Below are 27,793 nucleotides of genomic sequence, written 5' to 3' on the forward strand. Positions count from 1 at the left end.
ACTGAATGGTCTGCAACACTTTCGACACACCAAAAAACAAACATGTGATGAATAACATATTTCTGCAATCGATGAGATTATCTCATGACAATTATGATTTTACATTAGTATACATACAAATTTCATATAACAGACAACTGTATTTTTCAACCACATAGTGTAACACCCTCCATGTCGTTTATATAATTAAGAATAGTTTTTAGAAAAATGGACTTTATTAAAACCTTCGGATCCTATTTGATCCTTTAGAAAATAAGTTTGGAAATCGTCAAAGCATTTTTCTTTCTTCAAAACATAACCCACATTTGAAAGATATAATTTTCATAAAGAGTGCTACTTCAACATAGACGGGGTTTTAAAGCAATACTTGTAATACAGCGGAACACAAAATAACTTTATTTTACATACACCCCGGTTTAATAGACTAGATTCCTAAGGAGAGTACATTATAAATACAACTATAAACTTCTCAAGTTAAAACACTTAACGAGAAAGTGACTGATATAATCTTTGAAAATAGTCGGTCGGTATAAAAGCTCGTGATTCCTCGAACTCCGCTCCACCAGTTTCCATAACAGCTTCGAGAACCTCAACCTTGACATGGGCGACGAGTTTCCCCTGCTTAACGTATACTCACAAGGTGTACGCACGTAAACAAAATGGTGTATTAACATGGGGATGCAACGACCACTTAGCTGTAGTACATATAGACATCAAGTCCCTATAGTCTGTATTAACAAATATAACACATAAATGTAATATGACGGGATACCTATCAGATTCATAACATGGTTATCGGTAATAGACGTCGATATTCTGAGCCCGTTTATTAATGGAAGCTATCCACTCTATAGTCTATAGTACCGTAGTTGGAATACCGGCCCCTCCGTATTTCCGTGTCTACTCGACCGATAGCCATTTAAGATTCTGACTTCCTATACTGACCATGCAATATCATAAATGACAAATCATATAAACAATTCAAAACGTATAAATAAACATACTCATACTTATGTCAATACAATTACTATAATGTGACGGTATCCCTAGCAGATTCATAACATGGTTATCGGTAATAGACGTCGATATTCTGAGCCTGTTTTGAGGGGAGCTACCCACTCTAGTCTATAGTACCGTAGTTGGAATACTGGCCCCTCGTATTCCCGTGTCTACTCGACCGATAACCATATTAAGATTCTGACGTCCCTATATACTTGACCATGCAATACCATAAATGACAAATTATTCAACTCCAATAATATAACCATGTTAGATCGAACTTGCGCTTAGCATAATAAACACATAAACGCCTAACAACATAGCTAACAAACATATTCAAACCATTTTCTTCCTTAGAACTTCTTATTCAAATGACTCATATAATTAATTCAAAATACATAAATAAACATTCTTGTAATTCATATATATTATGCAACGTACACGTACCACATACAAGAGGTATCACATACAAGAGAAGGGGATTATCATATTATTTCATATAACTACTTTCATAGTTATAACATACCAAAGTGATTATCTTAGATGCATCATTCATGTGTTTCCTAAGCTATACATTTATGTGAACATATAAGCATACGATAATCATAATAGCACATACGCACATAATATATGAAATCCGATTCCACATATTCTATTCCAAAGAACTACAAGGAAATCTGGCAGATTCGGTACTTCAACTTTGGAAATTCATATATCTTAAACCGTACATACAAACATTATGAAATTTTAACACAACGTTCACATATATGTGATTTATACCATATTAAAACAGTTCAGTAAAATACTTATCCATGGGAGAGAAATAGTTCATTTAGTACAGTAACACCAGTAGAGTTTCAGAACAGAGCATTCAACTTTAAAAATATCAATTAAATCATTCTTTCAACGAAACACCATGAAATTTCACGAAGAATCAGATTTATAAGTCTGTAATCATATCCAGTTGGAATCGCATGAATCGGAACAAGATAAAATCTAATTTAACACATAAATCATAGATGACTCAGAAATCCTCTTTGAAGAAAATCGAATACAAGGGAGAGGAGGGAACCGAAGGATTCTCGGAGCTGTGGCTGAAGGCTTTTGGGGCTGAACTTCGAGCTATCCCTCTTCCATCCCCTCGATAGTGTCTTCGGGAAAGGTAGCCGATATTATCAAGGGAAGGGGATTCTGCTTCCATGTCTTAGCTGTCGTGAAGGGAAGCCGTAGGGAAGTTGGGAGGAGAAGAAGAGGAGTCTTCCCTTGGTTGACTCAAATAGGAGAAAAGAGATTTATGTGTGTGTGGGTTCTGCTGCCGTGAAAGACTCGGAAAGGAAGAAAGAGGTAAATGGCAATTTACAGGCTTATGCTTGGAAAGTCTTGAGAAACTTCCTTAAGGACCATTATGCAATATTTAAAACAATATAGGGTCCTCATAGCAATTTAAAGAACACTTGGGGGAGTAAGTCATACATCCACATACACAACATACTGCATCAACTCACGCAGCATACATATACACACAACATTCATACATGTATCTCTTTTTATTAAACCATAAATCGTAAAACAATTTAAAGATACTTTGCATAGATTTATTATCATATCAGAATTCCTATAAGATCATTTAAATTCTAATTAACCATGTACATGAGAGACAAATCAATATAATCTAAATTTAATATCAATATTAGCATAGATTCATTATTCATTTAAAGCACATAATAATTCATTTAATCACATAAATAGAATTACTTAATCATTCAATCAAATCGAGTTGATCACATTTAACCAAATATTAAACATCACAAAAACAGTTAGGATGCAATAAACATTTACTAGATAATTCATGAAATGGAAATTATCGATTTACTCAATATAATTTCATATAATATGCTTATGAAAATGCGGGGTGTTACACATAGTATATTAATGATTTCAATATAGTACATTAATCTGCTATTATAGTATATTACGGTTATAGTAGTAGTATGAAATTGTGCTATGACAAGAACATTGAGAACAAAACCAACGTAAAGTTATTCCAACATAACCAATAAAATACTTAAAACACATCATACCACAATCAAACCAATATGTCGAGTTAAAAAACTCTAGTACATTAATAATCTCATAATAGTATAATAAAAAGACAATGGTAGTATCATACGGTATTCATAATAATATACTAATGTATTACAACGGTTTAACACTTAACTGAAGTTACCGAGCCATTACATCGTACACGACATTAATTAAACATATCAAATCTTAGGGGGTTTTGGAAAATAACAACCATCAGAATCAATTGAATTCATTGAGTTTATGTCCTCGTCGCTATCATCAGGAATGCAATCGACTTCTTCGTCGGACAACTGCACAACGCCTGCATTCAATGCCTCACTTCTAGTGGCATCAACAACTCCAACTAGTTCACCCCCACCCCCTGTTCCAGCATCATCAGAAACAACAACTTCATTATTATTACGAACTTGGGGCGATCCGTTATTCTCGACATACAAACAAAACCAACACATGTTGAAGCCTATTCGTTCATAATAAATCATCATGTGCCTCGAACTACGATAATTGATTAAATAGACTACCAAATACATTTCAGTGTACTACATAATACATTAAAATCGACTGCTGTAAACAAACAAAACAACTATCAATCAGTTTCAACTTCATCAACTTCATCAAACCAAATATTTATTTCGATTACTGTGCAAACCAACTACGATACTCATATAAAACAACTCTGGTCAGAATACGTGAACCCTCCTCTTGCGACTACGTGAATCCTCCTCCAAGACAAACATCATCAGTCAATAACGATGTATATATCACGACGTAATTTTTTTTAAAAACGATCTACATTAATACCAATACAAGATGACTACCACGTTGCAGTTAAACAAAATACATTTCAATGTACCACATAAGACATTAAAATCGACTGCTGTAAACAAACAAAACAACTATCAATCAGTTTCAACTTCATCAACTTCATCAAACTAAATATTTATTTCGATTACTGCGTAAACCAACTACGATACTCATATAAAACAACTCTGGTCAGAATACGTGAACCCTCATCTTGCGACTACGTGAATCCTCCTCCAAGACAAACATCATCAGTCAATAACGATGTATATATCACGACGTAATTTTTTTTAAAAACGATCTACATTAATACCAATACAAGATGACTACCACGTTGCAGTTAAACAAAAAAATTGACATGGGTTACCACGTCTGGTGGATGTCTTGCCCATCGATCGTTGCAAAACCACAGATTTGGGGCTCGATATCTGCAGGCGATTTAGAAAATATCTGCAAATAAACCAAAGTCACAGTCGATTAAGCAAAAACACATCAACATATCGATGGGTGACGGCGTTTCAACAAGCGGCGAAGATTTACCAGTGCCAGAGTGGTCGGAGTGCAGAAAGGCGTCGATCCCCCGTATAGCGTGCTCTCTTCCCGGCGTATAATTTTTCTGGTTTTTTGGAATTTTGTAGAATTTGGAAGTGGGTTTAGTGGGGATAATGTTTTAACGGGAAAATATGGAGGGATTTGATATCTTTCAAAAGGTAAAGTAACGGGATTTGTGGGATTTTGATTGAGGGTACTGATGGAATTTAGAAAAATATGAGTTTTTATCAAAATGACAAATTTGAGTTTGGATCTACCCCTATTATTTGTAAGACTAAGGGGATTATATCTAATGAACCCATTTTTAAATGTCATATGTCAAATAGTGATAGGTTGGTGGCGTGGTTATATTTTTGATGACTCATTTTCCCGGGAATATTTTTGCACCTCGGTGGTTGAGTATCAAAATAATAATTCCCACTTTAATAATTCCCACTTTAATGCCTCTATTGGTTATATATATATATATATATATATATATATATATATATATATATATATATATATATATATATATATATATATATATATATATATATATATATATACTAGGGGAGCCGCACTGCGCTATGCGCAGTACGTAATGCCCCATAGACATGGATAATAAATTATCATATTCATATGTTTATTTTAATTAATTCCTAAAAGATATTACAATAGAATAAACTATTTTATAACATTGTATGTTACAAGAAATCCTTCATACATTATCATATTCCAAGCGAGTGCATAATTGGAGTTATATTTCATACAGAGATACATAATTCAAAATGGTTCAAACTGTACGATACAAATTATGTGGCAAAGCGAAGAGAAATGCATGTCTCAAAAGTGGCTTCTCCAACTGTTGTAATTATAAATCCAAGTTAGATAATTTGGCTAATAGATGTACCGCAATCATCTTCAACTGGCATCATCGGCTCATGAGCTTTATCTATGAAAAAAGATGTAACAAAATTTAGCCATAAAAGTTTAATCGAAATTGAGAGAACAAAAAAAGAATTGCAATGTAAGACCATTAGTTTACCTTCACCAATAACCTTCCTAGAACCTACGGTTTTCTCGGGAGTCCCATAATCATTGCGAAAATCCTTGGTTGTAGAAGAATTTACCTGAAGAGGCTCTTTGTTCAATTGTTTTCTCATGTCTCTCGGTCCACCTATAAATGAGGAAGACAACAATTTTTTTTTTCCAAGGTTTGCAAAGTCATTTTCTCCATAGATGCCCAAGGAATCAACTATTATTCCTTGAAGTGATTTAGTTCTAAGTTCTTTTTGAAGTTGTTCACCATCCAAACGAGATCCCTCCAACGTAACGTGCGAATCAATTGCTGCAAGATATCTACTGCGAGCTACTTGATTGCTGATTTCTCTTTGCTTTGAAGAACTCATAACTCTACATATATCTCAAAAAAAATATTTGAGTTACCTATTTCCGAGTTGCACAAAGGATAAAACAAAAATGACAACATTCGTGAATGATTTAGACATAATATCGTTTCATGGAATATAAACACATTTAACTATTATAGGATAAGGTACATTAAAAAAAAAATAGAACACATACAGTAGATATTGAATTCTCGAAATAAAAGAAACATATCTAGGCCAGTCTTTTTCCACGATTGCGATGATACAATCATACAAATAAGAAAAAATAATATGCACAAACCTTCCAAAGTTTTGGCGAAGAGATCGACGATGCTGCTTCAAATAATCTATAAAAAAAAAACATTAATAAATTAAGAACACATCCCCCTTAAGTGTAAACTTTACATGTTATGCACAAATCATGTTTGCAGCATAGATCTAGCTAGGCAAGAGCTCTATAATTATTACATTATGCACAAATATACATTCCAAAAAAGAGATATTTTTGCTTTCTGAATAGTCTTACAAACCTCACCAGATATGTCTCCCTTCAAAACCTGAATTAAACACACAAACAAAATCAAAGAGATACAAGATCTCTGTCCAAGTTGAGCAAAAACATGTTGAAATGAGCTTATTCGTTGCCTATTCATGATTAAGGTTTCTATCATTAGAAATACTATTATGAACAAAAAACGAAACACCACCATGCACATCAATAAAACATTTACTAATAGAGACTTATGGTATAAAGCAAGAACCTGAAGAAGAATGTGCTTTGTAGGTCTAATTTAAATAAAGTCAGGAAGCATGGAATTTACATCATCAGTGTAATTACCTACAGAAACAGAACAATTTATTAAGAAAAAAATTGGGAATAAGAAATTAAAATAATACTAACTACAAAAAAAAAAAAAGGCCAATCATAAAACCATTAAAATCTTTAAACATAGTAGGTTAAGAATACCCAAAATGGCAAAATCAAGAAGTAACAAGTACGAAGTAAATGACTTGGGCTTTCTTGTCAGGTTAAAAAACTTCATCTTCATTTTCTAAAAAACACACGGACAAGTAAAAGTTGATCTAAACTTAAAGAATCAAATCTAACTTCAATCTTTCCCATAAGCCCAATGCTTACTTGGAAGAAACGAAGTAACATTTTTTGAAAAACAATATGTTATTTTTTGAAAAACAATGCGTAATGGGTTCAAGAAACAATATAAATAACAAATCCCAAATCTACAGGAGCTTCTATACTAAGCATAAAAATAACAGAAATATGACTAACCTTGAGAAATGAACCCACCGGAAAAAACCCTGCAACGGAAAAATATACTGGACATGAGTTTGAAAACCATTGGAACAAAATAGCAAGAAAACTCAAAAATATCCAAGAAAACCCAAAAGCATGGGATTTATAAGTCGTTTACCTTGAGATGACATGAGCGTTGGCGAAATGGAGTGGGAAGATACCTGCAAAAAAATAAGCAGAAAACTATCAAACAAAGAATGAAAGAAAGAATGAATTTATCAAAAAAAAAAAAGAATGAAAGAATGAAGAAAGAGAATGGGAAATCTGTAGATTGAAATGTGTGGATAAAAAAATGGAAATGATGAATCTACTAACTCCATTAGTAGAGTAGGACTGAGTAGGAAGCTACATATGTCAAATTGATTGAAAGCTAAAATTGATTGACATACATCCGTCAAAATAATTTGTGGAAAAATAGAAATGGTAAAGGAAAAAAGAAATAGGCCCACACATTTTGGTTCGGTCAGACGAAAAATTAAGGCATTAAGGGCATCTGTAGTGCCACTCCCAATTTACTATTTTTGTCAGAATTTTGAAATATTGGGAGTGTTTGATAATTTTATCATCTCTAGCAATGTTTTGAAAACCGGACCGGACATCGAACCGGACAACCAACTGGGTCACGGTTGGACCGGTTCAACCTCGGTTCAACCGGGTTTTTGTATTTTTTTTTTATTTTTTTATTATTATATAATTAAAAATAATTCAAGTTAAATAAATATATATTCAAAGAATGTACTCATATATTAAATATAAATTTAAATACTTTAATTCGATTCATTAATCAATAATAATAACTTAGAATAAAATTAAAATTTTACATTTAGAAATTAACAATATCAAAATAACTTTAGTAGACATAAATTTTAGACAAATAAAAGACATTCACAAATTCCCAGCCAAAAATAAATAACTAAATTTCATTTACTATGCAATAGTAATACACATCTTTTTTTTTTTTACTAAAAAAAAAAACTTGTATATAAACTAGTGAACAGTAGACACACCCAAACCCTAATATATATGTTACAGCCGCCTCACTCACCTCTCTCCACTCTGCTTTCTTGTTTGTTCATCATCATCAATTAAAAAATATTCCTCTGATTTATTTTTTACTATTCTCATTCTTTAAACCTCCACCATGATGTACGTAGCCACGCTGTTAGTCTCCCTCGCAAACTCCTCCAAGAAAATTCAGCGTAGTAGCACGACTTTTTATATATTTTTTATTTTTCTGCAAAACCGGTTTTTTGACCGGTTTTGGCCGGTTCTTAGCGGTTGAACCACGGATTTTCCGGTTTGTAAGCAAGTGACCCGGGTTTTTGCCATTTTCGGGTTTGGGTGTTGGACCGGACCGGAGTTGTCCCCGGTTCCCGGTTAAACCGGTCGGACCGGCCGGTCCGGTCCGGTTTTGAAAACATTGATCTCTAGTGCTTTCCTCTAGCCTCCCTAAAAGTGCCATGTGGCATGGGACTCCCAATTGAAGTGCCCACAGTTAATCCATGGTTGGGGAGTGTATGTGGAGCCCTTTTAATTATTTTAATGTATTTTTGAAATGCGTGTCACACTAATCTGACTTTGATTATTTATTTTTTCTTTTTCTTTTTTTCCTTGATGAGAAGTAATAATTCTAATAATTATTTTATAATTTTTAGAAATTACAAATTTTAATTTGATTGATTTTAATATTAATAGTAAAATAAATTTTATATTTAAATTCATTAATATGATAAAAAAAACTTATATTTTAATTTTAATAATTTAATTTCACTATAATAATACAAGAAATATTTATTTTACAATTATGTATTTTGTTAATTTTAATAATTCAATTTCATTTATGTATTTTTGTTAATTTTATTTTATTTATGTTTTTTGAATGCTTTGTATTATTTTATGGATATAAATATGGATACAAACAAGATAATTTAATACATATTACAACGTAATAAAAATGGTGACTAATATTTATTTAATGTATTCTAATATGAAATTAATTCAATTAAATACAAAGAATCAAATTTTAATTACATTATTATATTTACTTCCTTAATATTATTATTTAAGATATTTGGACAAATTTTTAGGGAGTTTTAAATGTACCACTAGAGAAACTTTTTTCTAGGGAGTGTTAAATGTGGGTCCTACATTTTAGGGAGATGGTAAATTGAGTAGGTGGCATGTGGACCCCACTGTTTGGGGAGTGTTTTATTGGGGTTTCACTACAATGCCCTAAATGACATGAATGTAAATGAAATTGAGTTTGCAATTGAAAAAGCAGAAGCCAACTCCAAACGGTGCCGTTTTAATGCAAAACTGAATAAAAGAAAATGGAAAATATATTGATCATGCACTGTACACATTAGCCTACATATCATTCAGATACAAATAATTAGGGCAACTAATGAAAGTGCATGGCAATAACTTATATAATTAAAACTATAAATTAAAAAGTAAGGAAATTTCGAAAAACATTGCATAAATGTTTTACTTTTCCTATTTGTAAAGTTTTTAAAATATGTGTAAAATAATAAATATTAAAATAACAAAGTTAATTAAAATATAAAACAAATTAAGAAGATTATTTCAGCACATAAACTTTGAAATTACTATTTTTTTTAGAAAGAAGTAGTTTTTCTTTTTAGGAGAGAGTACTTTGAAATTACTTATTTAATTGAAGTAATATAGCACCATAATGTATTCATTATTATAAGTTATGATTTTTGTTTTCTTATATAAATCATATTAATAAGTAAGCAAATAAAAAAAAAGGAAAAATAACTACGCTCATTCAAATATTAGAGACAACATTTTTTTTTCTTTTAAATTTAAACTTTAAGATGAAATTAAATTAAGGTCATTACTTAATAATTTTAAGTTAATTAAATGAATCACGTTTTTACTAAAATGCAGTAGATTGCAATTAACAACTACTGTATATTATTATTATTATTTTTTTTTTGGAAAATAACTATTATATATGAATTCTTGTAAGCTTAAATTTTTAAAGAATAAAAAACAATGATAGGGCAGGCAGACAGCATTGAGACCACGAGGGCATTAAATGCATGCAGGCCCCCCAGATTTTTTTTTAACCAAAATTTAGTTTTTCAGCAAAACGAAAAAGAAAAGGAAAATAGTGGGGGCGGGCCCACATATTTGGTTCGATCGAAAAAAAGTTGATTAAATGAAAATGAAAAAGAAATTCACTTTGTGCTTGGAAAGGTAGATGTAAAGAGAAAACGACACCGTTTTGAGGGCAAAACTGTGTAAAGAAAATGAAAAATAAATTGAGAAGCACTATTCATATTTTCTTGCACGTTTATAAGATATAAAATATATATATTTTTAATTTAAATATCCAAACCCTAAGGTGAACCTAAATACCACGTCCGCCGCACATTCTCCCTCAAAGTCTCAACGGCTGCCTCTTAAATCTGCTCCGAGATCCACTTCTCTAATTTATAAGAATTCACATTATCGTGGCTCCAATCACTCACATTCTCCCTCCTCCGCCTCACTCCTACAGCCTTCCGCCGCCGCATGTATGTGACTAATTTTGTGCATCGGTCGGGATTCTGTGGTTGCCGGCTGCGGCTGTGTGTCTGTGTGATTTGCAACGGGTTTCTGAGGTTTTATTATTTTTTCCTTTTTATTTATTTATTTCTACACGATCTCCGCCGAAATTGTTTTCTACGTTTGTGGTTTGATGCCACGTCGCCGGCAGCAACTTACTTGCAGTGGCCGGTGGTGTTCAGATTGAACCTAAATTAATTTCATGTTTCGCATATTGATAGGAACCTGTGATGATTTATATACATTCATACACGGAGCCGTTTTTTGCGATTAAATTTAAAAAAAAAAAAATTTATTTTTCTTTGTAAGATCTTTTGGCCAATGACGATTATTTTATTATAAATATGGAATTACCGTCTGAACAAATCATTGATGTGATCAATTATCTGAGGCCTCTTTGTTAATAGTGATTGATCCAAAACTAAAGTGATTATTGTTGAATTGTATTACGATATAAGAATGTCTGGCTTTTATTTACGATGTTAATATTTCAGTAAAAATGGCGGATCATGTCAGAGAGCCGATACGATCAGCATCCGAAAAAATTACAACAGAATTTCAAACCCTAGTAGATTCTCAGGATTTGGATTCTATCAAGCAATCACAGAACCTCATGTACTTATCTATACATCACTTGTATGTAAATTTTTTTTGTGCAATTGTGTAATTAGTGCCTGTAGTTATAATCCTAAAATTGCAGATTGGGAAGATTGCAGGATAGTAGTGCAGTACTATCCCACTTTAATGATTATTCAGAGAATTGCTTTGCGGATGTGTCTGCGGATTTTTCGAAAAATACACGCCTCTTGCGAACCATGAAATCTGACCTTGATTACATCTTTCAAAAGCTCAGGTATGCAAATTTCTCCATTTTGTTTTTTTCATTATTATTATTAAGATATGAAAATTGTTTTTTTTTTTTATGATTAATTGTTGTAAATTGTTACGTTCTTATAAATGTATTAATTATTTGATTTATCCCAACTCTAGTTATTTTAAATTCTTAGAAATGTATTAATTATTCTATTGATTTATCCTAACTCTAGTTATTTTAAGTTCTTATAAATGTATTAATTATTCTATTGATTTATCCCAACTCTAGTTGTTTTAGGTTGTGTTTGACTATGAACATTCATAATTCCCAGAATTTGCATATAATGCAAACAATTTGGTTCAATTTGATTACTATAGAATGTTTTTGGGTAAATTTCGTTTCCCCTTTGTACTTTGACTTGATATCACTTTACCCTCTTCTACTCCCAGCTTGTACTTTGGCTCGATATCACTTTATGCCCTTCTACTCTCAATTGCATCGATTTGCCCTTATACTTTGGCACGATATCACTTTACCTTATTTTATTCTCAATTACATTGAATTGCCGCATGTACTAAAAAAATTGTCTTAATGTGGTCCTCTCCGTAAGCTTTCGAACCTTTGACCTTAATACCGTTTGATCTAAGTCCAAAAATCACTAAAAAATCACCTCTCACTGTTAATATAATTATTAAGAAAATAATAAAAATAAAAAAACAAAAAATAAATAATAAAAAATTGAAGATAAAGAGAAAAATAGTCCACGAAATCAACCACATATTGTTTTTTTATTATTTTAATTTTGTAATAACTATTTCAACTTGGAGGGGTGGCTTTTTTTAATTTTCAAACTTATATGAAATAGTGTTAAGGTCAGATGTGTGAAAAATAACGGCAATGCCCCATTGGAGACAAATTTTCAAGTACAGGGGGCGAATCGATGCAATTGAGAGTTGAAATGGGTAAAGTGACATCGAGTCAAAGTACAAGGGTGCAAATCAATGTATTTGAGAGTAGAAGAGTGTAAAGTGATATCGAGACAAAGTACAAGGGGCAAACCAATGCAATTGAAAGTAGAAGGTGATAAAGTGATTTCGAGCCAAAGTATAAGGGGTAATGTAAAATTTACCCCCAATGTTTTTTCTAAACAAGGGATATCTGAAAACATACTCACAATTTTTTTTCTTCTAAATATCTTTAAGTAATTCCTTAATGTTAGTGTTGTATAAATTTATAATTTTATACTCGGTTAATGCAAGATTATGTCGAACTTGAATTTATAATTTTCTTCACCGATAGGATACAAATGATTATATATATTTACTCTTCATCAACATTCATATTGTTGTGGATGGCTGATGGAGATAGAGCTAGTCTAAAAATTAATTAACTTTTTGTCAATCTATATACTTTTCCTCCACTTTGTTAAGGAAAAAAGATTGTTTAATCCACTTAACCTTACTTTTGTTGTGCAAGAAACTTTTGCTTTCGGTTCAAGTTTTATTACACTTATATATTATTACAGTTGACGTTTAAGCATACTTATTTACGTATTTTGGATCGTTCGTGTGTCATTAAGATTTTGTTTTTAATATGTAGGAGCATGAAGGGAAAGATTCTGGCGACCTATCCCGATGCTTTTCCTGACAATTCGACAATTGAGGCACTTGATCAAAGACCAGACCTCGAGTTGGCCAAGTGATTGTGTATGTTTAACTTACATGTATTATAATATGGCTCTATGTTTCGAGTTTGTCAAACTATTTTTATTACTTTATGATGCAAGCAATTATCTTGTTTTGAATGTGTAGAATATAAATGTGGGGATTTGGTAGTTGTAAGTTTGACCATTGAAATGGTTGTGATTGAATCAAGATTTGAACATTGTATATCGAAACCAGAGTTACAGTATTTTTTCAACTGTATAGGATGTGATTTGGTTGTGAATTGTGATAAGGTATGTGAGGTATGTGGTAATCGACATAGGTGATGGAGCAAATCAAACTCCTTCGTTTGTTGAAGAGTACATTCGGTGCCAGTATTTGGCCAGCGAAAACGATCTAATAGACAGGAAAAAAAGATAAAAATATGGGAAATTATTATGATGTTAAATTTGTGTCGGAACCTTACATTTATTTATATAGGAAAATCTCCAATAACATTTCTTATTTTATTAGTTTTATGTCCGTACAATATTTATATTGATTTCACGATTACTGCCCTAATTTATGTACTTTCCTTGTTTACTTGCAGAAAAGATCTTGGGATATGTCTCATTGGTCAGCTAGTGTTTTGCCTTTATTTTGTAAGTTGGAGCGAATATTTTTGTTGTGCATAGGATCTACTGCTTGATGTTCGGATTGTAACCCCACGTAACCGAATCCATGTGAAACAGAATTAATATATATGTGTGTGAAATTCATCATACACTGTTATTACATATATTATGTTGCCAAATGAATTAAATATTATTGTTTTTACATTATTATATTAAAATACATTTAAAATAACGATTGATTTGTTTTGCACAGGCCATGTCATTCGGACTAGATTAAAACTTCACGTATTGGTGCTTATCAGCCCAAACCTAAAAAACAGTCCAATAAAATATTACTGATAAAACTTCAATAGATTAGTAGCCCAAACTGTGGTCCAGTTTTCTCTACAAAAACTCAGATTACCAGTAGTCGAAAGAACTCGTAAAAATGGCGGATCAGGTGAGAGAGCCGATATGATCAGCATCTGAAGAAATTATGACAGAACTTCAAACTCTAATATATTCTCAGGATTCGGATTCTATCAAGCAATCACAGAACCTCATGTACGTATCTATACATCAATCGTATGTAAAAAATAAATAAATTGTGTAGTTGCTTCTATTAGCGCCTGTAGTTATTATCATAAAATTGCAGATTGAGAAGATTGCAGGAGAGTAATACAGTATTACCCCACTTCAATGATTACTCAAAGAATTGCTCCGCCGATGTGCTTGCGGATTTTTCGAAAAATACACGCCTCTTGCGAACCATGAAATCTAACCTTGATTACTTTTTTCAAAAGCTCAGGTATGCAAATTTCTTTCTTTTGCCCTTTTCATTATTATTATTATTAATTATTAAGATATGAAAATTATTGTTTTTCTTTTTATGTTTAATTGTTGTAAATTGTTATGTTCATATAAATATATTAATTATTGTATTGATCTCTGTCAAGGCTAGTTATTTTAGGTGATGTATGACTCTGAACATTCATAATTCCAGAATTTGCATATGATGCAATCAATTTGGTTCAATTTGATTACTATAGAATGTTTTTCAAGATAATTATGCTGGATCTCGTGGAGTATCTGAAAACATACTCACAATTATTTTTTCTAAAGTTCTTTAAAGAATTCCTTAATGTTCGTCTTGTATAATTTATAATTTAATACTCAATTAGTTCAAGATTATGTCGAACTTAAATTTCAAGTATCATCGAACATAACTTACTTGTGCAAAATATGTTAATGAGTTTAAAATATTCACTAATAGGATACATATAGTTATATATATATTTACTCTTCAGCAACATTCATATTGTTGTGGCTGGCTGTTGGAGATGGAGCTAGTCTGAAAATTAATTAACTTTTTGTCAACCTATATACTTTTCCTCCTCTTCATTAAGAAGGAATAAAGATTGTTTAATCCACTCACCTTTACTTTTGTTGTGCAAGAAACTTTTGCTTCCGATTCAAGTTTTGTTACACTTATATATTATTACAGTTGAGGTTTAAGCATACAGATTTACAAATTTCAGATCGTTAGTATGTGTATAGTGTGGCCTAAATATATTCTTTGTGAATGACCCATTCGTCAATCCATATTGCAACCCACTTAAGGGCAACCCACACAATTTGAGCCCAAAGTTAAAGTCAGCCCAATCTCACTTTGGTTTTTCCCTTTTCTCTATCTCTCTTCACTGTTTTCTATCTCTCGTTGTTTTTGGCAGATGATTTCATTCGGCTCCTTTTTCTCTCAACAAATTTGTCTTCTTATCCTCAACAAATCTTGGTGATTTGTTGCCTGATTTTTCGTGAGTTTGGTGGATGATTTGGGCATATAAGTGGTATCAGAGCTTTGTTAAGGGTCCGTTCGAAGCGGCGTACGAAACCCTGGTCCAGGGGTTTCGCCCAGGTATACAATTCTACTTTTGGTGAGTTGATTTATTCTTTGTGATAATTATACCTGTTATTGGTGAATCTTTCATTTATTGTTTCCGCTAATATTTTATGTGAATCTGTGTGATTCTTTATCTTTGTGATATTTAAAACTTGGAATCTTTGTAATTCGATTTTTCTCTGAAGTGGTGAATCTTTATGATTGTACTATCTTTGTGATTTTTTTTTTTTTAAATTTGTGAAATCTTTGTGATTCAATTTTGCTAAAGAATATTGAATCTTGTGATTCTTGTGTGTGTTGATCCTCTGTGTGTTGATCCTGCTAATATTTGATAATCTTTGTGATTTGCTATCTTTGTGATATTTGGAATATGGGATCTATGTTATCTTTAGCTCATTTCGATGGAAAGGGCAATTTTTCTATTTGGCAACAAAAAATGAAAGGCATTTTTATCCATAAAAAATGTTTTAAAGCATTTCTCTAAGTGAGGAGGTTTTTATAACTGTTGCTAAACGTGAAGAACTTGATGAACTTGCTTATTCTGCTATTATCTTGAACCGTAGTAATTATGTGATTAGAAAAGTAGGAAAACACGATTCTGCTAGAAGTCTTTGGGATAAATTGGAAGAGCTTTATGTTGAAACTTCTTTGCCCAATAAAATGTTTTTGCTCGAAAAACTTTTTGGATTCAAATTGGACTCAAGCAAAAATATTGATGCTAATATGGATGTTTTTACCAAGCTAGTTCAAGATATTAAATTATCTGGTGATAAAGAACGTTGATGATTATACCCCTGTTGTGCTCTTGAATGCTATTCTTGATGTTTATAATGATGTTAAGTCTGCTACTAAGTATGGTAGATATAAGGTTACATTAGATACTGTGATTAATGCTTGAAAAAACAAAGAGCTTGAATTGGGAATCAATAGGAATAAGTCGTTTGGTGAGATTAATTTTGCTAGAGGAAATCAGCCTGATCGCTTTCAAAACAACAAGGCTTCTTCTTGTCAAATTGATCAAAATAAGAAAAAGGGTGAAGATTGGAGTAAGTGGAAGGCTAATCCTAATAATAGAAGGTGTTTTAGTTGTGGTGACCATAATCATTTTATTAATGAGTGTCCCAAGCCTAAGAAAACCCGACATAGAGATCAAGCCAATATGATATCCGATGGTGATGTATTCTAATGTGTTAGAATATTTGCATTACTTTGTGTTTTGCTTGTTATTATATTACTTTCTGTTTTGTTTGTTATTTGCATTACTTTGTGTTTTGCATGTTATTTGCATTACTTCGTGTTTTGTTTTTTAAACTTGTACTAACTTTGTGTTTTGAGTGTAGGTAGTGTCATACGACAATGATGACTTCGTTTCTCTTAAAAATGTCCGATCATCCATTTGGACCAGGTGGAGATTTGTAGAGTGTGGCCCAAATATATTCTTTGTGAATGGCCCATTCATCAATCTATCTTACAACCCACTTAAGAGCAGCCCATACAATTTGAGCCCAAAGTTAAAGTTAGGCCAATCTCACTTTGGTTTTTCCCTTTTCTCTCTCGCTTTACTGTTTTCTATCTCTCGTTGTTTTCCGCAGATGATTTCATTTTGCTCCTTTTTTTCTCTCAACAAATATTTTTTTCTTATCCTCAACAAATCTTGGTGATTTGTTGCCTAGTTCTTCGTGAGTTTGGTGGACGATTTTGTTGGGATCAGGCACGTGTACGCAGCGGAAAACAAAAAAAATATTTTATTTATATAAAGTAATTTATATAAACAAGCACGTCCACAATAAATTACAATTAATTGCGTACCTTTTCTGATGCAAATGGAACCATAAGAGACGAAGTCCACCAAGAGCCACTAAGCTTGCCAAGCGGACCAATCACAAGGCTTAGAGCCAAGCGTTTCAAGGAAGCATTATATGGGCTGATTCAAGAAGAAGTTGAGATGGCAAACAATTGGAGGCCCAACATCAGTTCAAATCTATGTACAAGCCCATTCGCAATTCAAATGGACCCAAATCAGATTGAAGGGAAGTCAATCACAAAGATATCAGTTATGGAAGGGTCTAACTGAAGCAATCACGTTTTTCAAGGATTTGGAGAGTCCTTCACTTTTGCAATTTCAGCTTTAGAATATCAATATTCTGATTTAGACGCTTCCTTAATTTAGAATCAATAATTGTTAATTAGATTGGCTGATTTGTGGCTGATTTGATTAGATAGATAATAATTCCTTAATCTTAGTTTATTTCCATAGATTAGAGAATATTGAACCCTATATAAAGGGGCTAAGTTGTATGTTTCAGGAATCAATTCAGAAATCATTTTTTGTGAGATATTAGTATTCTTCTTTCTATCTTGAAAGAGCTTTTGAACTTATAAAGTTATCTTGTGGCGTTCAAACAATCAGACTTATCATCAAGATTCTTGAATCCATCTTGAACTCTTGGTGTAGCGTCTTCGTATCCATTGTAATCTTGGTTCGTGATTTACTAATCATTGGGTCAAGGTTCGACAAACTTGTTTCTTTGGGGGGTCTTGGGGTTCGAAAACCATATATTGTTATTGGGTTTCGTCACATGCTGGCGTAGTTCATATCAGTTGGTATTCAGAGCCTTGGTTTCAAAGGCAAGTTTCAATTTATCTTGTAATTACGTATTTTTTGCTCAAAGAAAGCAACAAAAAAAAGAGAAAAAAAAAAACGGAAAAAAAAAGAAAAAAAAAAGAAAAAAAAAAGAAAACAAAAAGAAAAAAAAAAGAAAAAAAAAGAAAAGAAAAACAAAAAAAAAAAAAAATGAAAGAAAATATCTGCGTAATCTTCAATATGGTATCTTTATTCTTGTTCTCCTAGATTTCCATATTCTTTAGCATTTATCTCTATAGAGATTACTTGCATTTCTTAGGACCTTAATTCTTGATTCTTGTGATTTGTTTGATTGATTCTCACTTTGAATTGCTATTTGATTCTCGATTGTTCTTGAGTTCAATTAAGAGTGAAAAGAAGATACAACGAGCGGAAAAAGGCAGAGTGGTGAGAATATAAGAGGGTAAAAGCCAATTGAGTGTTAAACACGAGTGTAAGTGACATCATATTGAGGGAAACACGTGAGGGAGTGTTTGTGAGGTTTTTAATAATATCTTGCAGATCTCGTAACATGGCACAAAACGGAGGAGATAATTCAACTGAAGAGGGACAACAACCAGACATTTCAAAGTTCCAAATGCAAGCATTGGTGAGCGGGATGAGGCGGGTGATGAGAATGGAGTTGGAGCAAATTCATGAAAGGATAGACAAATTGGAGGAGGAGACAACAAAGAGGCAGCACCCACCTAGGCGAGTGCAACCAAGGGCACAATGGGGTGATGCTGAAGATGAAGAAGAATTAGAGGAACTCGATGAACGTCCATTGAATGGAGGAAGGGTTGAACGTGGGTATAGAGGTGCTAACAATGGAAGAAGGCCTAGGCAAGATGACGATTTGGGAAGCATCAAGGTGACGATTCCGCCATTTCAAGGCCGAAACCATCCGGAGGCTTATCTAGAATGGGAGAAGAAGATAGAAATGGTCTTCGAATGTCATAACTACTCCGAAAATAAAAAGGTAAAGCTTGTTGCGATTGAATTCACTGATTATGCTATTATTTGGTGGGATCAATTGTTGAAGGAAAGGAGGAGAAATTATGAGCAACCTGTTGAAACATGGGATGAGATGAAGGACATCATGAGGAAACGTTTCATTCCAAACTACTACCACAGAGAGTTGTTCAACAAGTTACAACGCCTAACTCAAGGATCGAGGAGCGTCGATGAGTACCACAGAGAGATGGATGTTGCTATGATCCGAGCAAGTGTACAAGAAGATAGGGAAGCTACCATGGCTAGATTCCTACATGGCTTAAATCGTGAAATAGCAGATGTTGTGGAGATGCAACACTATGTGGAATTGACAGATATGGTGCACCAAGCTATCAAAGTCGAACAACAACTGAAGCGGAAGAATTTCGCTAGGAAGGGAACATGTGCAATCACTTCAAATTCGTGGAAGGCAGCACCTAAACGGGATGAATGGCCATCAACCAAACCTAAATTCGAACCTTCTAAGGATGCCAAACCAGCGACAACATTCAAACAAGGTAACACTGAACCTTCCACTTATAAGAATCGAGATATGAAATGTTTCAAGTGCCATGGCAGGGGACACATAGCTAGTGAGTGTCCTAACAAAAAGGTTATGGTGATAAATGCCCAAGGGGAGATCGAATCGGAGGATGAAAATGAAGACGAGGTAGATGAGTTGCCATCTTTTGGAGATACATACGAAGGACAATATGCTGCAGAGGGCGAGTTATTAGTGGCAAGGCGAGCTCTTAGTGCACAAGGTAAGGAAGAAGAGAACAATCAACGAGAAAACTTACTTCATACTCGTTGTTTTGTAAATGGTAAGGTTTGCAGCGTTATTATTGATGGTGGGAGCTGCACTAATGTTGCAAGTACTGAATTAGTTGAGAAATTGGGGTTGCCTACCTTGAAGCATGCTCGACCATACCGACTTCAGTGGCTAAACAATAGTGGAGAAATCAAGGTGACAAAGCAAGTGTTAGTGGCATTCTCCATTGGCAAGTATGAGGATGAAGTGTTGTGTGATGTGGTGCCTATGCAAGCATGCCATGTCCTATTGGGGAGACCATGGCAGTACGACCGCCGGGCAACACATGATGGGTACACCAATATGTACTCTTTTATCATTAAAAAACAGCCCATGACACTTGTACCGTTAAGTCCAAAACAAGTTCTTGAAGATCAACTCAAGATACAAAAAAAGAGTGAGAAGTGTAAAGAAAAACAGAGAGATGGTGAGATTGAGAGGAAAGAAAAGGAGAGAAGAGAAAATGAGAGAAGTGTGAAAACAAAAGAGAGTGATAAAAAAAATGAGAGTGCACGAGGGGAAAAATACAACTTCATTGCAAAAAAAAGTGAGATCAAGAGAGCTTTATTATCGCAACAGCCCCTTATAGTACTTATGTACAAGGAGGCCCTTTTGAGTACTAACGAACTTGTCGGATCATTGCCGAGCAATGTTGTTTCACTTTTGCAGGAATTTGAAGATGTCTTTCCCGAGGAGGTACCACCAGGCTTACCACCAATTTAAGGAATTGAGCACCAAATTGACTTCGTACCAGGTGCAACAATTCCAAACCGACCAGCCTATCGATGTAGTCCCGAGGAGACAAAAGAACTTCAACGGAAGGTTGATGAGCTACTGGAGAAAGGACATATTAGAGAGAGTATGAGCCCTTGTGCAGTTCCGGTGTTGCTTGTACCTAAGAAGGATGGGGCATGGAGGATGTGTGTTGATTGTCGAGCCATCAACAATATCACGGTAAAGTATCGTCATCCTATTCCTAGACTAGATGATATGTTAGATGAATTGCATGGGTCTTGTGTGTTTTCTAAAATTGATCTTAAGAGTGGTTATCATCAAATTAGAATGAAAGAAGGTGATGAGTGGAAAACTGCATTTAAAACAAAATATGGCTTGTACGAATGGTTGGTTATGCCTTTTGGGCTTACTAATGCACCTAGTACTTTTATGAGGCTCATGAACCATGTTTTACGTGCATTCCTTAGTAAATTTGTAGTTGTGTATTTTGATGATATTCTAATTTACAGCAAAAACCTTGATGATCACGTTGAACACCTAGCACTTGTTTTAAAGGTTTTAAGGAAAGAAAGGTTGTTTGCTAATCTTAAGAAATGTACTTTCTGTACGGACAAACTTGTATTTCTTGGTTATGTTGTTAGTGCTAAAGGTATAGAGGTTGATGAGGAAAAGGTGATGGCGATTCGAGATTGGCCAACGCCTACATCGGTGACTCAAGTAAGGAGCTTTCATGGCTTGGCTGGATTTTATAGGCGCTTTGTTCGAGATTTCAGCAGCATAGCAGCACCTCTTACAGCAGTTATCAAGAAGAACGTTCCATTCAAGTGGGGCAAGAAAGGGCATTTCAACTCATCAAGGATAAATTGACTAATGCACCATTACTTGTTTTGCCTAACTTCACTAAAATGTTTGAAATTGAGTGTGATGCATCAGGTATAGGTATTGGCGGTGTACTAATGCAAGAAGGAAGACCAATTGCATACTTTAGTGAAAAATTAAGTGGGGCAGCTTTAAACTATCCTACATATGACAAGGAATTGTATGCATTGGATCGAACTCTAGAGACATGGCAGCACTATCTGTGGGCAAAAGAGTTTGTGATTCATAGCGATCATGAATCCTTGAAGCATCTAAAGGGACAATACAAATTGAGCAAGCGTCATGCCAAGTGGGTGGAATTCATCGAAACTTTTCCTTATGTTATCAAATACAAGCAAGGTAAGGAGAACATAGTTGCTGATGCATTATCACGAAGGTATGTTTTGCTTTCAACACTTAGTGCTAAGTTGCTTGGATTTGAGTATATTAAGGACTTGTATGCAACTGATTCTGATTTTGGTGATTATTTTAAAAATTGCACTAATGGGGCATGCGGAAAGTTCTATTTGCATGATGGTTTTTTATTTCGGGAGAACAAGTTATGTGTGCCACATTCATCTTTGCGTGAATTACTTGTTCGGGAATCACATAGTGGTGGTTTGATGGGGCACTTTGGGGTGGCTAAGACTTTAGGTGTGTTGCATGAGCATTTCTTTTGGCCACGCATGAAACATGATGCAGAGAAAATTTGTGCAAGATGCATTAGTTGCAAACAAGCTAAATCTAGGCTTCAACCACATGGCTTGTACACTCCCCTACTTATTCCAAATGCTCCTTGGGTTGATATCTCTATGGATTTTGTTTTGGGTTTACCTAGGACAAAGAGAGGGAGAGATTCAATTTTTGTGGTTGTTTATAGGTTCTCTAAAATGGCTCACTTTATTGCATGCCATAAAACTGATGATGCATCACATGTAGCGAATTTATTTTTTTGTGAGATTGTTAGGTTGCATGGCATGCCAAGGACTATTGTTTCTGATAGAGATGCAAGGTTTTTAAGTTACTTTTGGAAGACTTTGTGGGGTAAGTTGGGAACTAAATTGTTGTTCTCTACTACATGTCACCCACAAACTGATGGTCAAACGGAAGTAGTCAATAGGACTTTGTCTACTTTATTGCGTGCAATTATACAAAAAAACTTGAAAACTTGGGAAGATTGTTTACCGCATGTTGAATTTGCTTATAATCGTTGTGTTCATTCTGCAACTAAGTTTTCACCATTTGAGATTGTTTATGGTTTTAATCCTTTGACTCCTTTGGATTTAACCCCTTTACCTTTGGATGAGCGTGTTAACTTAGATGGCGAAAAAAAAGCAGATTTTGTAAAACAACTTCATGAGAAGGCAAGGCAACATATAGAGCGTCGGACTGAGCAATATGTCAAGCAAGCTAATAAGGGGCCAAGAAAGTTGTCTTCGAACCAGGAGATTGGGTATGGCTACATATGAGAAAGGATCGATTCCCTCAACAAAGAAGATCTAAACTTCTTCCAAGGGGTGATGGACCATTTCAAGTGGTGGAACGCATCAATGACAATGCCTACAAACTTGAACTACCTGGTGAGTATGGTGTTAGTACTAACTTTAATGTTTCTGACTTATCTCCATTTGATGTAGGTGATGCAGATTTGAGAACAAATCCTTCTCAAGAAGGGGAGAATGATGCAAATGGAACCATAAGAGACGAAGTCCACCAAGAGCCACTAAGCTTGCCAAGCGTTTCAAGGAAGCATTATATGGGCTGATTCAAGAAGAAGTTCAGATGGCAAACAATTGGAGGCCCAACATCAGTTCAAATCTATGTACAAGCCCATTTGCAATTCAAATGGACCCAAATCAGATTGGAGGGAAGTCAATCACAAAGATATCAGTTATGGAAGGGTCTAATTGAAGCAATCACATTTTTCAAGGATTTGGAGAGTCCTTCACTTGTGCAATTTCAGCTTTAGAATTAGATGTTAATTAGACGTTTCCTTAATTTAGAATCAATAATCGTTAATTAGATTGGCTGATTTGTGGCTGATTTGATTAGATAGATAATAATTCCTTAATCTTAGTTTATTTCCATAGATTAGAGAATATTGAACCCTATATAAAGGGGCTAAGTTGTATGTTTCAGGAATCAATTCAGAAATCATTTTTTGTGAGATATTAGTATTCTTCTTTCTATCTTGAAAGAGCTTTTGAACTTATCAAGTTATCTTGTGGCGTTCAAACAATCAGACTTATCATCAAGATTCTTGAATCCATCTTGAACTCTTGGTGTGGCGTCTTCGTATCCATTGTAATCTTGGTTCGTGATTTACTAATCATTTGGTCAAGGTTCGACAAACTTGTTTCTTTGGGGGGTCTTGGGGTTCGAAAACCATATATTGTTATTGGGTTTCGTCACATGCTGGCGTAGTTCATATCATTTTCGCTACCAATCACCGACAAACATGCTTGCATATATAATTAATTTAAATAACATAAATTAAATCATCATAGCATGCTCGCGAAATTAAAACAAATAAAAAACATGCTCAACAAACGATTCACATAAACACATAATCGAACATATAGATTCATGTGATGCAATAATCAATTAACATACATTAATCTCAATTAATATAAATTAATTAATACATGTATATTAATTAGGGAAAACGAGATATTACCCTTGAAGGGTGAATCGAACGAAGACTCGAGAAGATGGCTAGCTGCTCTTCCCACTCCTACCGATCCAACATGTTTGCTGATCTGAAATTACAGCCCTGCTCCGACTTCAATATCTCTGTGGTTATTTACTGGATGGACAATTCCTTCTGGAAGATCATATATTTTTGAGTCGTGATGCTTCTGTCAAAATTTCACGTCCATCCGATCACCGGTTGATTTACGGCGAATTTTCTCGCCGGACTGCACAGAAAATCCGAGAGCAGTTTTTTAGAATTGCCTTCTCGCGTCACCGGCTTGTGGCGGCACGTGGTGGCGCGTGGAGACGACCCTGGTGGCGGAGTTGGTGGCATAATAATCCTCCTCCTCTTAGGTTTCACCTCGTATATTCAATCCACTATCCACGCAGCACCAGATCCGTGATAGACTAAGTACAACAAAGAAGAACGAAGGGAAAAGAAAGATGCCGATGCGGCAGCACAGCGGCTGGTGGCGGAGGCAGGGCTTCGGTTGCGAGGTGGACGGCCGATGGAAGGAGAGAGGCTAGGCTTTCAAGCTTGTGTTGCGTCGTTTTTTTTTTTTTTTTTTTTTTTTTGTGTTTCTTTCACAAGACATATAAATCCTATTTATATGCTCCTTGTGAAAACCCTAACAGGCCTTAAGTTGAGCTAGACCCAACAGCTTAAATCCACTCTCTTTCTCGGCTCGTTTCTAACAAACGAATGGTCGCAAAATTATAACAATTATATTTTGACGATGAGCACAAATTCTCGTCGATACGAGTACCACTTTGCAATTTACCAATTTCCGAAATTGGAAACCCTAATTTAGGACTTGCCAAATTGGGAAACTTCCCAAAATAGAAAGTTCACTAAATTTCCGTTGGATTGTTTTCCTCTACTTATTCTCATCCGTAATTAACAATTACGAATGTTGGACTCAATCACATTGACTTCCAATTACACTAAGATTAACTAATTAATCTTAGCTCGTTGCATTAAGGATCTCAAGTACACGAGCAGTGTGACCCTCGATGGTTCAGGTGTAAGCTAGCCGTGGGCCCACAACCCATTGTGGTTTAAACTCGTCCCTAGAGTTATAATTAAGTTGAATCTAGTTTCGACTTAACTACCCAAAGAATCAAGATTGGCGTCTAGCAACTACGCGTCATGATTCCCTAGATACAAATGAAGTGTCTGCAAGAACCTTGTGATATAGTTAACGTACAATACGATCCCTTCGATACATATATCTCGATTGAACTAGCGACATTGGTTCGTCGAGACCTCTTTATGAGTTCAATAACTGTGTCGACGTTCTTGATTATATAATCCGTTCGTGTTTGACTTAGAGAAACACATTTCTCTAATCACGACACTTTCAGCTGTAGCCACAGACTTCATGGATTATAAATCGCAAGAACACAAAGGATATCCATGACTACTCAAGCGATCGAATCTCTTACTACAATGCACAGACCTCCCACTAGATTTCGGACTACATGAACATTGGCCCTTGGGGTGGTCCTCGGTGGAACTCAGGGACAGATCACGATGCAGCTGGTCCTCTAGTGAAGTCACGATGATGCCTGGGTCTTAAGGATTAATGGTGTACACCTATATCATAGAAACCTCTACTCGATTATTGGGAACCACTTAGAGATCTCTAAGTTGAGGGAGTTCAGTGAACTCATCAACTTATGACCACCCACTTATGTATGCCGATGTCACAACACCGTTGACTGATGAGACGCAGTACACATACACTAAGTGCTAGTCTCGAATAGGAAAGGTCGATATCCTCATTAGTGGCGTAACCCGTTGACTAGGAACGATGTTTAACAGTTACTATACTTAACTAAATAATCTCACGATTCTACTAGATCTACTTATAGTAATTAAGTAACTGTAAGAACTATATCTATGCTTATGCAAGGGACAAAGAAATAGAATGCCAAAGGGGTTTTTTATCATTAATACGAAATAGATTATTTACGAGTAGCGTGAGAAAACACAATAATTAGTTGGCTCTTCGGTCACATACTCTAACAGATTTGGGCGTATAAGTGTACCCTATTCCCTTTATGTGTGTGGGACGGAAAAAAGCGAAGAAGAAAAAGAGAATACTTTGTGTATTTGAGAGGATAAATCAGAGTAAAAGAGATAAACTTTTTTGAGAAGAAAAGCTCGATTCTTTTCGGTGAATTCGAGCTTACTTCTTTAGGGATAAACCGGTGAGATTAGAGTTTGAATTTGGGTTTCGTTTTTTCTTTGTTTTTCGTTGGAATACACTGTGTGTGTATGCATGTGTGTAGCTGCCGTGAGTGTTTGGAGGCCCCACTTGGATCTTGGCCGAGGACTCGGAAATTAAGGGCTGACATGGGAAAATCGAACCGCACCGCCGTCAGAGCAACCGTCAGAGAATTTATCGTTCGCAATTCTGTGTCAATTGATCGGTTTGTTTCTTACCTTATTTATTTTCTGCATTAAATAAATCATTTTTATTCAATGTTAACTGGGAATTAATATTTAGATTAAAATATTGTGATACGTGATTGTTTCACATTCTGTTTTCATAACTTGTTTCCATTAAGTTGCTAATGTCTACGCTTATTGTCTTCTGTTGTGTTTTTTATTACTATTAATATATTATTTTTAATTACTTCCATTAAAATATTATGGCTACATATAAATTGATTATTTCTATGGCTCTGTTGAATGTTGTTTCTCCGGGCGAATAGCAAACAGTATGTCATTAAGATTTTGTTTTTAATATGTAGGAGCATGAAGGGAAAGATTGTAGCGACCTATCCGGATGCTTTTCCTAATAATTCGACAATTAAGGCACTTGATCAAAGACCAGATCTCGAGTTGGCCAATTGATTGTATATGTTTAAACTTTTGCGTATTATAACATGGCTCTATGTTTGAAGTTTGTCAAACTATTTTTATTACTTTAAGATGGAAACAACTATCTTGTTTTGAATGTGTAAAATATAAATGTGGGGTTTAGTAGTTATAAATTCGATTATTGAACTGGTTGTGATTAAATCAAGATTTGAACATTGTAAATCGAAACCAGAGTTGTAGTATCTTTTTTCTGGATCGGATGTGGTTTGGTTGTGCATTATGATAAGGTATGTGGGGTTCGACATAGGTGATAGGGCAAATCAAACTACTTCGTTCGTCGAAGAGTACGTCCGGTGCCGATATTTGTCCAGCGAAGATGATCTAATCGACCGGAAACAAGTAAAAACCAAGGGGAATTATTGAAGTTAAATTCGTGTCGGATCCTTACATTTATTTATATAGGAAAATCTCCAATGGACATTTTCTATTTTATTAGTTTTATGTATTTACAATATTTATGTACTTTCCTTGTTTACTTGCAGAAAAGATCTTGATATATGTCTTCTTGGTCAGCTAGTGTTTT

The 27,793-nt window shown here is 34.4% G+C and overlaps 2 protein-coding genes, 1 long non-coding RNA gene, 2 other non-coding genes and 1 pseudogene across 14 annotated transcripts; 4 read left to right on the plus strand and 2 right to left on the minus strand.

The window, feature by feature from the left end:
• Positions 1–353: 353 nt before the first annotated feature.
• On the minus strand, positions 354–2,913 carry LOC148765912 (uncharacterized). Its single transcript, XR_016029144.1, has 2 exons — positions 773–2,913; positions 354–695 (listed from the first exon to the last, which is right to left on the minus strand). It is a non-coding gene; the product is annotated as an uncharacterized LOC148765912 (long non-coding RNA).
• Positions 2,914–5,088: 2,175 nt separating this feature from the next.
• LOC105967310 (uncharacterized) lies at positions 5,089–7,576 on the minus strand. Of its 9 annotated transcripts, none has more exons than XR_016029234.1 (7): positions 7,435–7,563; positions 7,238–7,280; positions 7,114–7,124; positions 6,569–6,645; positions 6,109–6,154; positions 5,465–5,832; positions 5,089–5,371 (listed from the first exon to the last, which is right to left on the minus strand). XR_016029234.1 is itself a non-coding variant. In XM_088811985.1 (6 exons), exons 1-6 carry the CDS (start codon positions 7,570–7,572, stop codon positions 5,304–5,306), a joined length of 696 nt encoding a protein of 231 aa, XP_088668111.1. In that variant the 5' UTR covers positions 7,573–7,576; the 3' UTR covers positions 5,089–5,303. The 9 variants fall into 9 exon arrangements, 3 of the variants coding, with proteins under 3 accessions (XP_088668111.1, XP_088668112.1, XP_088668113.1); XR_001173654.2 differs by having other exon boundaries at positions 7,096–7,124; XR_016029235.1 differs by lacking the exon at positions 6,569–6,645 and having other exon boundaries at positions 7,096–7,124; positions 7,435–7,561.
• A 2,893-nt stretch (positions 7,577–10,469) lies between these two features.
• Positions 10,470–13,456, plus strand: LOC105966817 (kxDL motif-containing protein LO9-177). Of its 2 annotated transcripts, XM_012991399.2 has the most exons (4): positions 10,470–10,751; positions 11,190–11,310; positions 11,396–11,548; positions 13,109–13,456. In XM_012991399.2, exons 2-4 carry the CDS (start codon positions 11,195–11,197, stop codon positions 13,209–13,211), a joined length of 372 nt encoding a protein of 123 aa, XP_012846853.1. In that variant the 5' UTR covers positions 10,470–10,751; positions 11,190–11,194; the 3' UTR covers positions 13,212–13,456. The 2 variants fall into 2 exon arrangements, with proteins under 2 accessions (XP_012846853.1, XP_012846856.1); XM_012991402.2 differs by lacking the exon at positions 11,190–11,310 and having other exon boundaries at positions 10,475–10,751.
• On the plus strand, positions 10,823–10,973 carry LOC148765913 (small nucleolar RNA snoR2/U65). Its single transcript, XR_016029424.1, has one exon. It is a non-coding gene; the product is annotated as a small nucleolar RNA snoR2/U65 (small nucleolar RNA).
• LOC148765914 (small nucleolar RNA snoZ7/snoR77) lies at positions 11,014–11,087 on the plus strand. The gene has a single exon (XR_016029465.1). It is a non-coding gene; the product is annotated as a small nucleolar RNA snoZ7/snoR77 (small nucleolar RNA).
• A 758-nt stretch (positions 13,457–14,214) lies between the features above and the next one.
• Positions 14,215–27,243, plus strand: LOC148765915 (kxDL motif-containing protein LO9-177 pseudogene; annotated as a pseudogene).
• The last annotated feature ends 550 nt before the right edge of the window (positions 27,244–27,793 follow it).

This window comes from Erythranthe guttata, chromosome 13 (assembly GCF_056151865.1).
Source record: "Erythranthe guttata isolate IM_541 chromosome 13, IM_541, whole genome shotgun sequence".
Classification (NCBI taxonomy): Eukaryota; Viridiplantae; Streptophyta; class Magnoliopsida; order Lamiales; family Phrymaceae; genus Erythranthe; species Erythranthe guttata.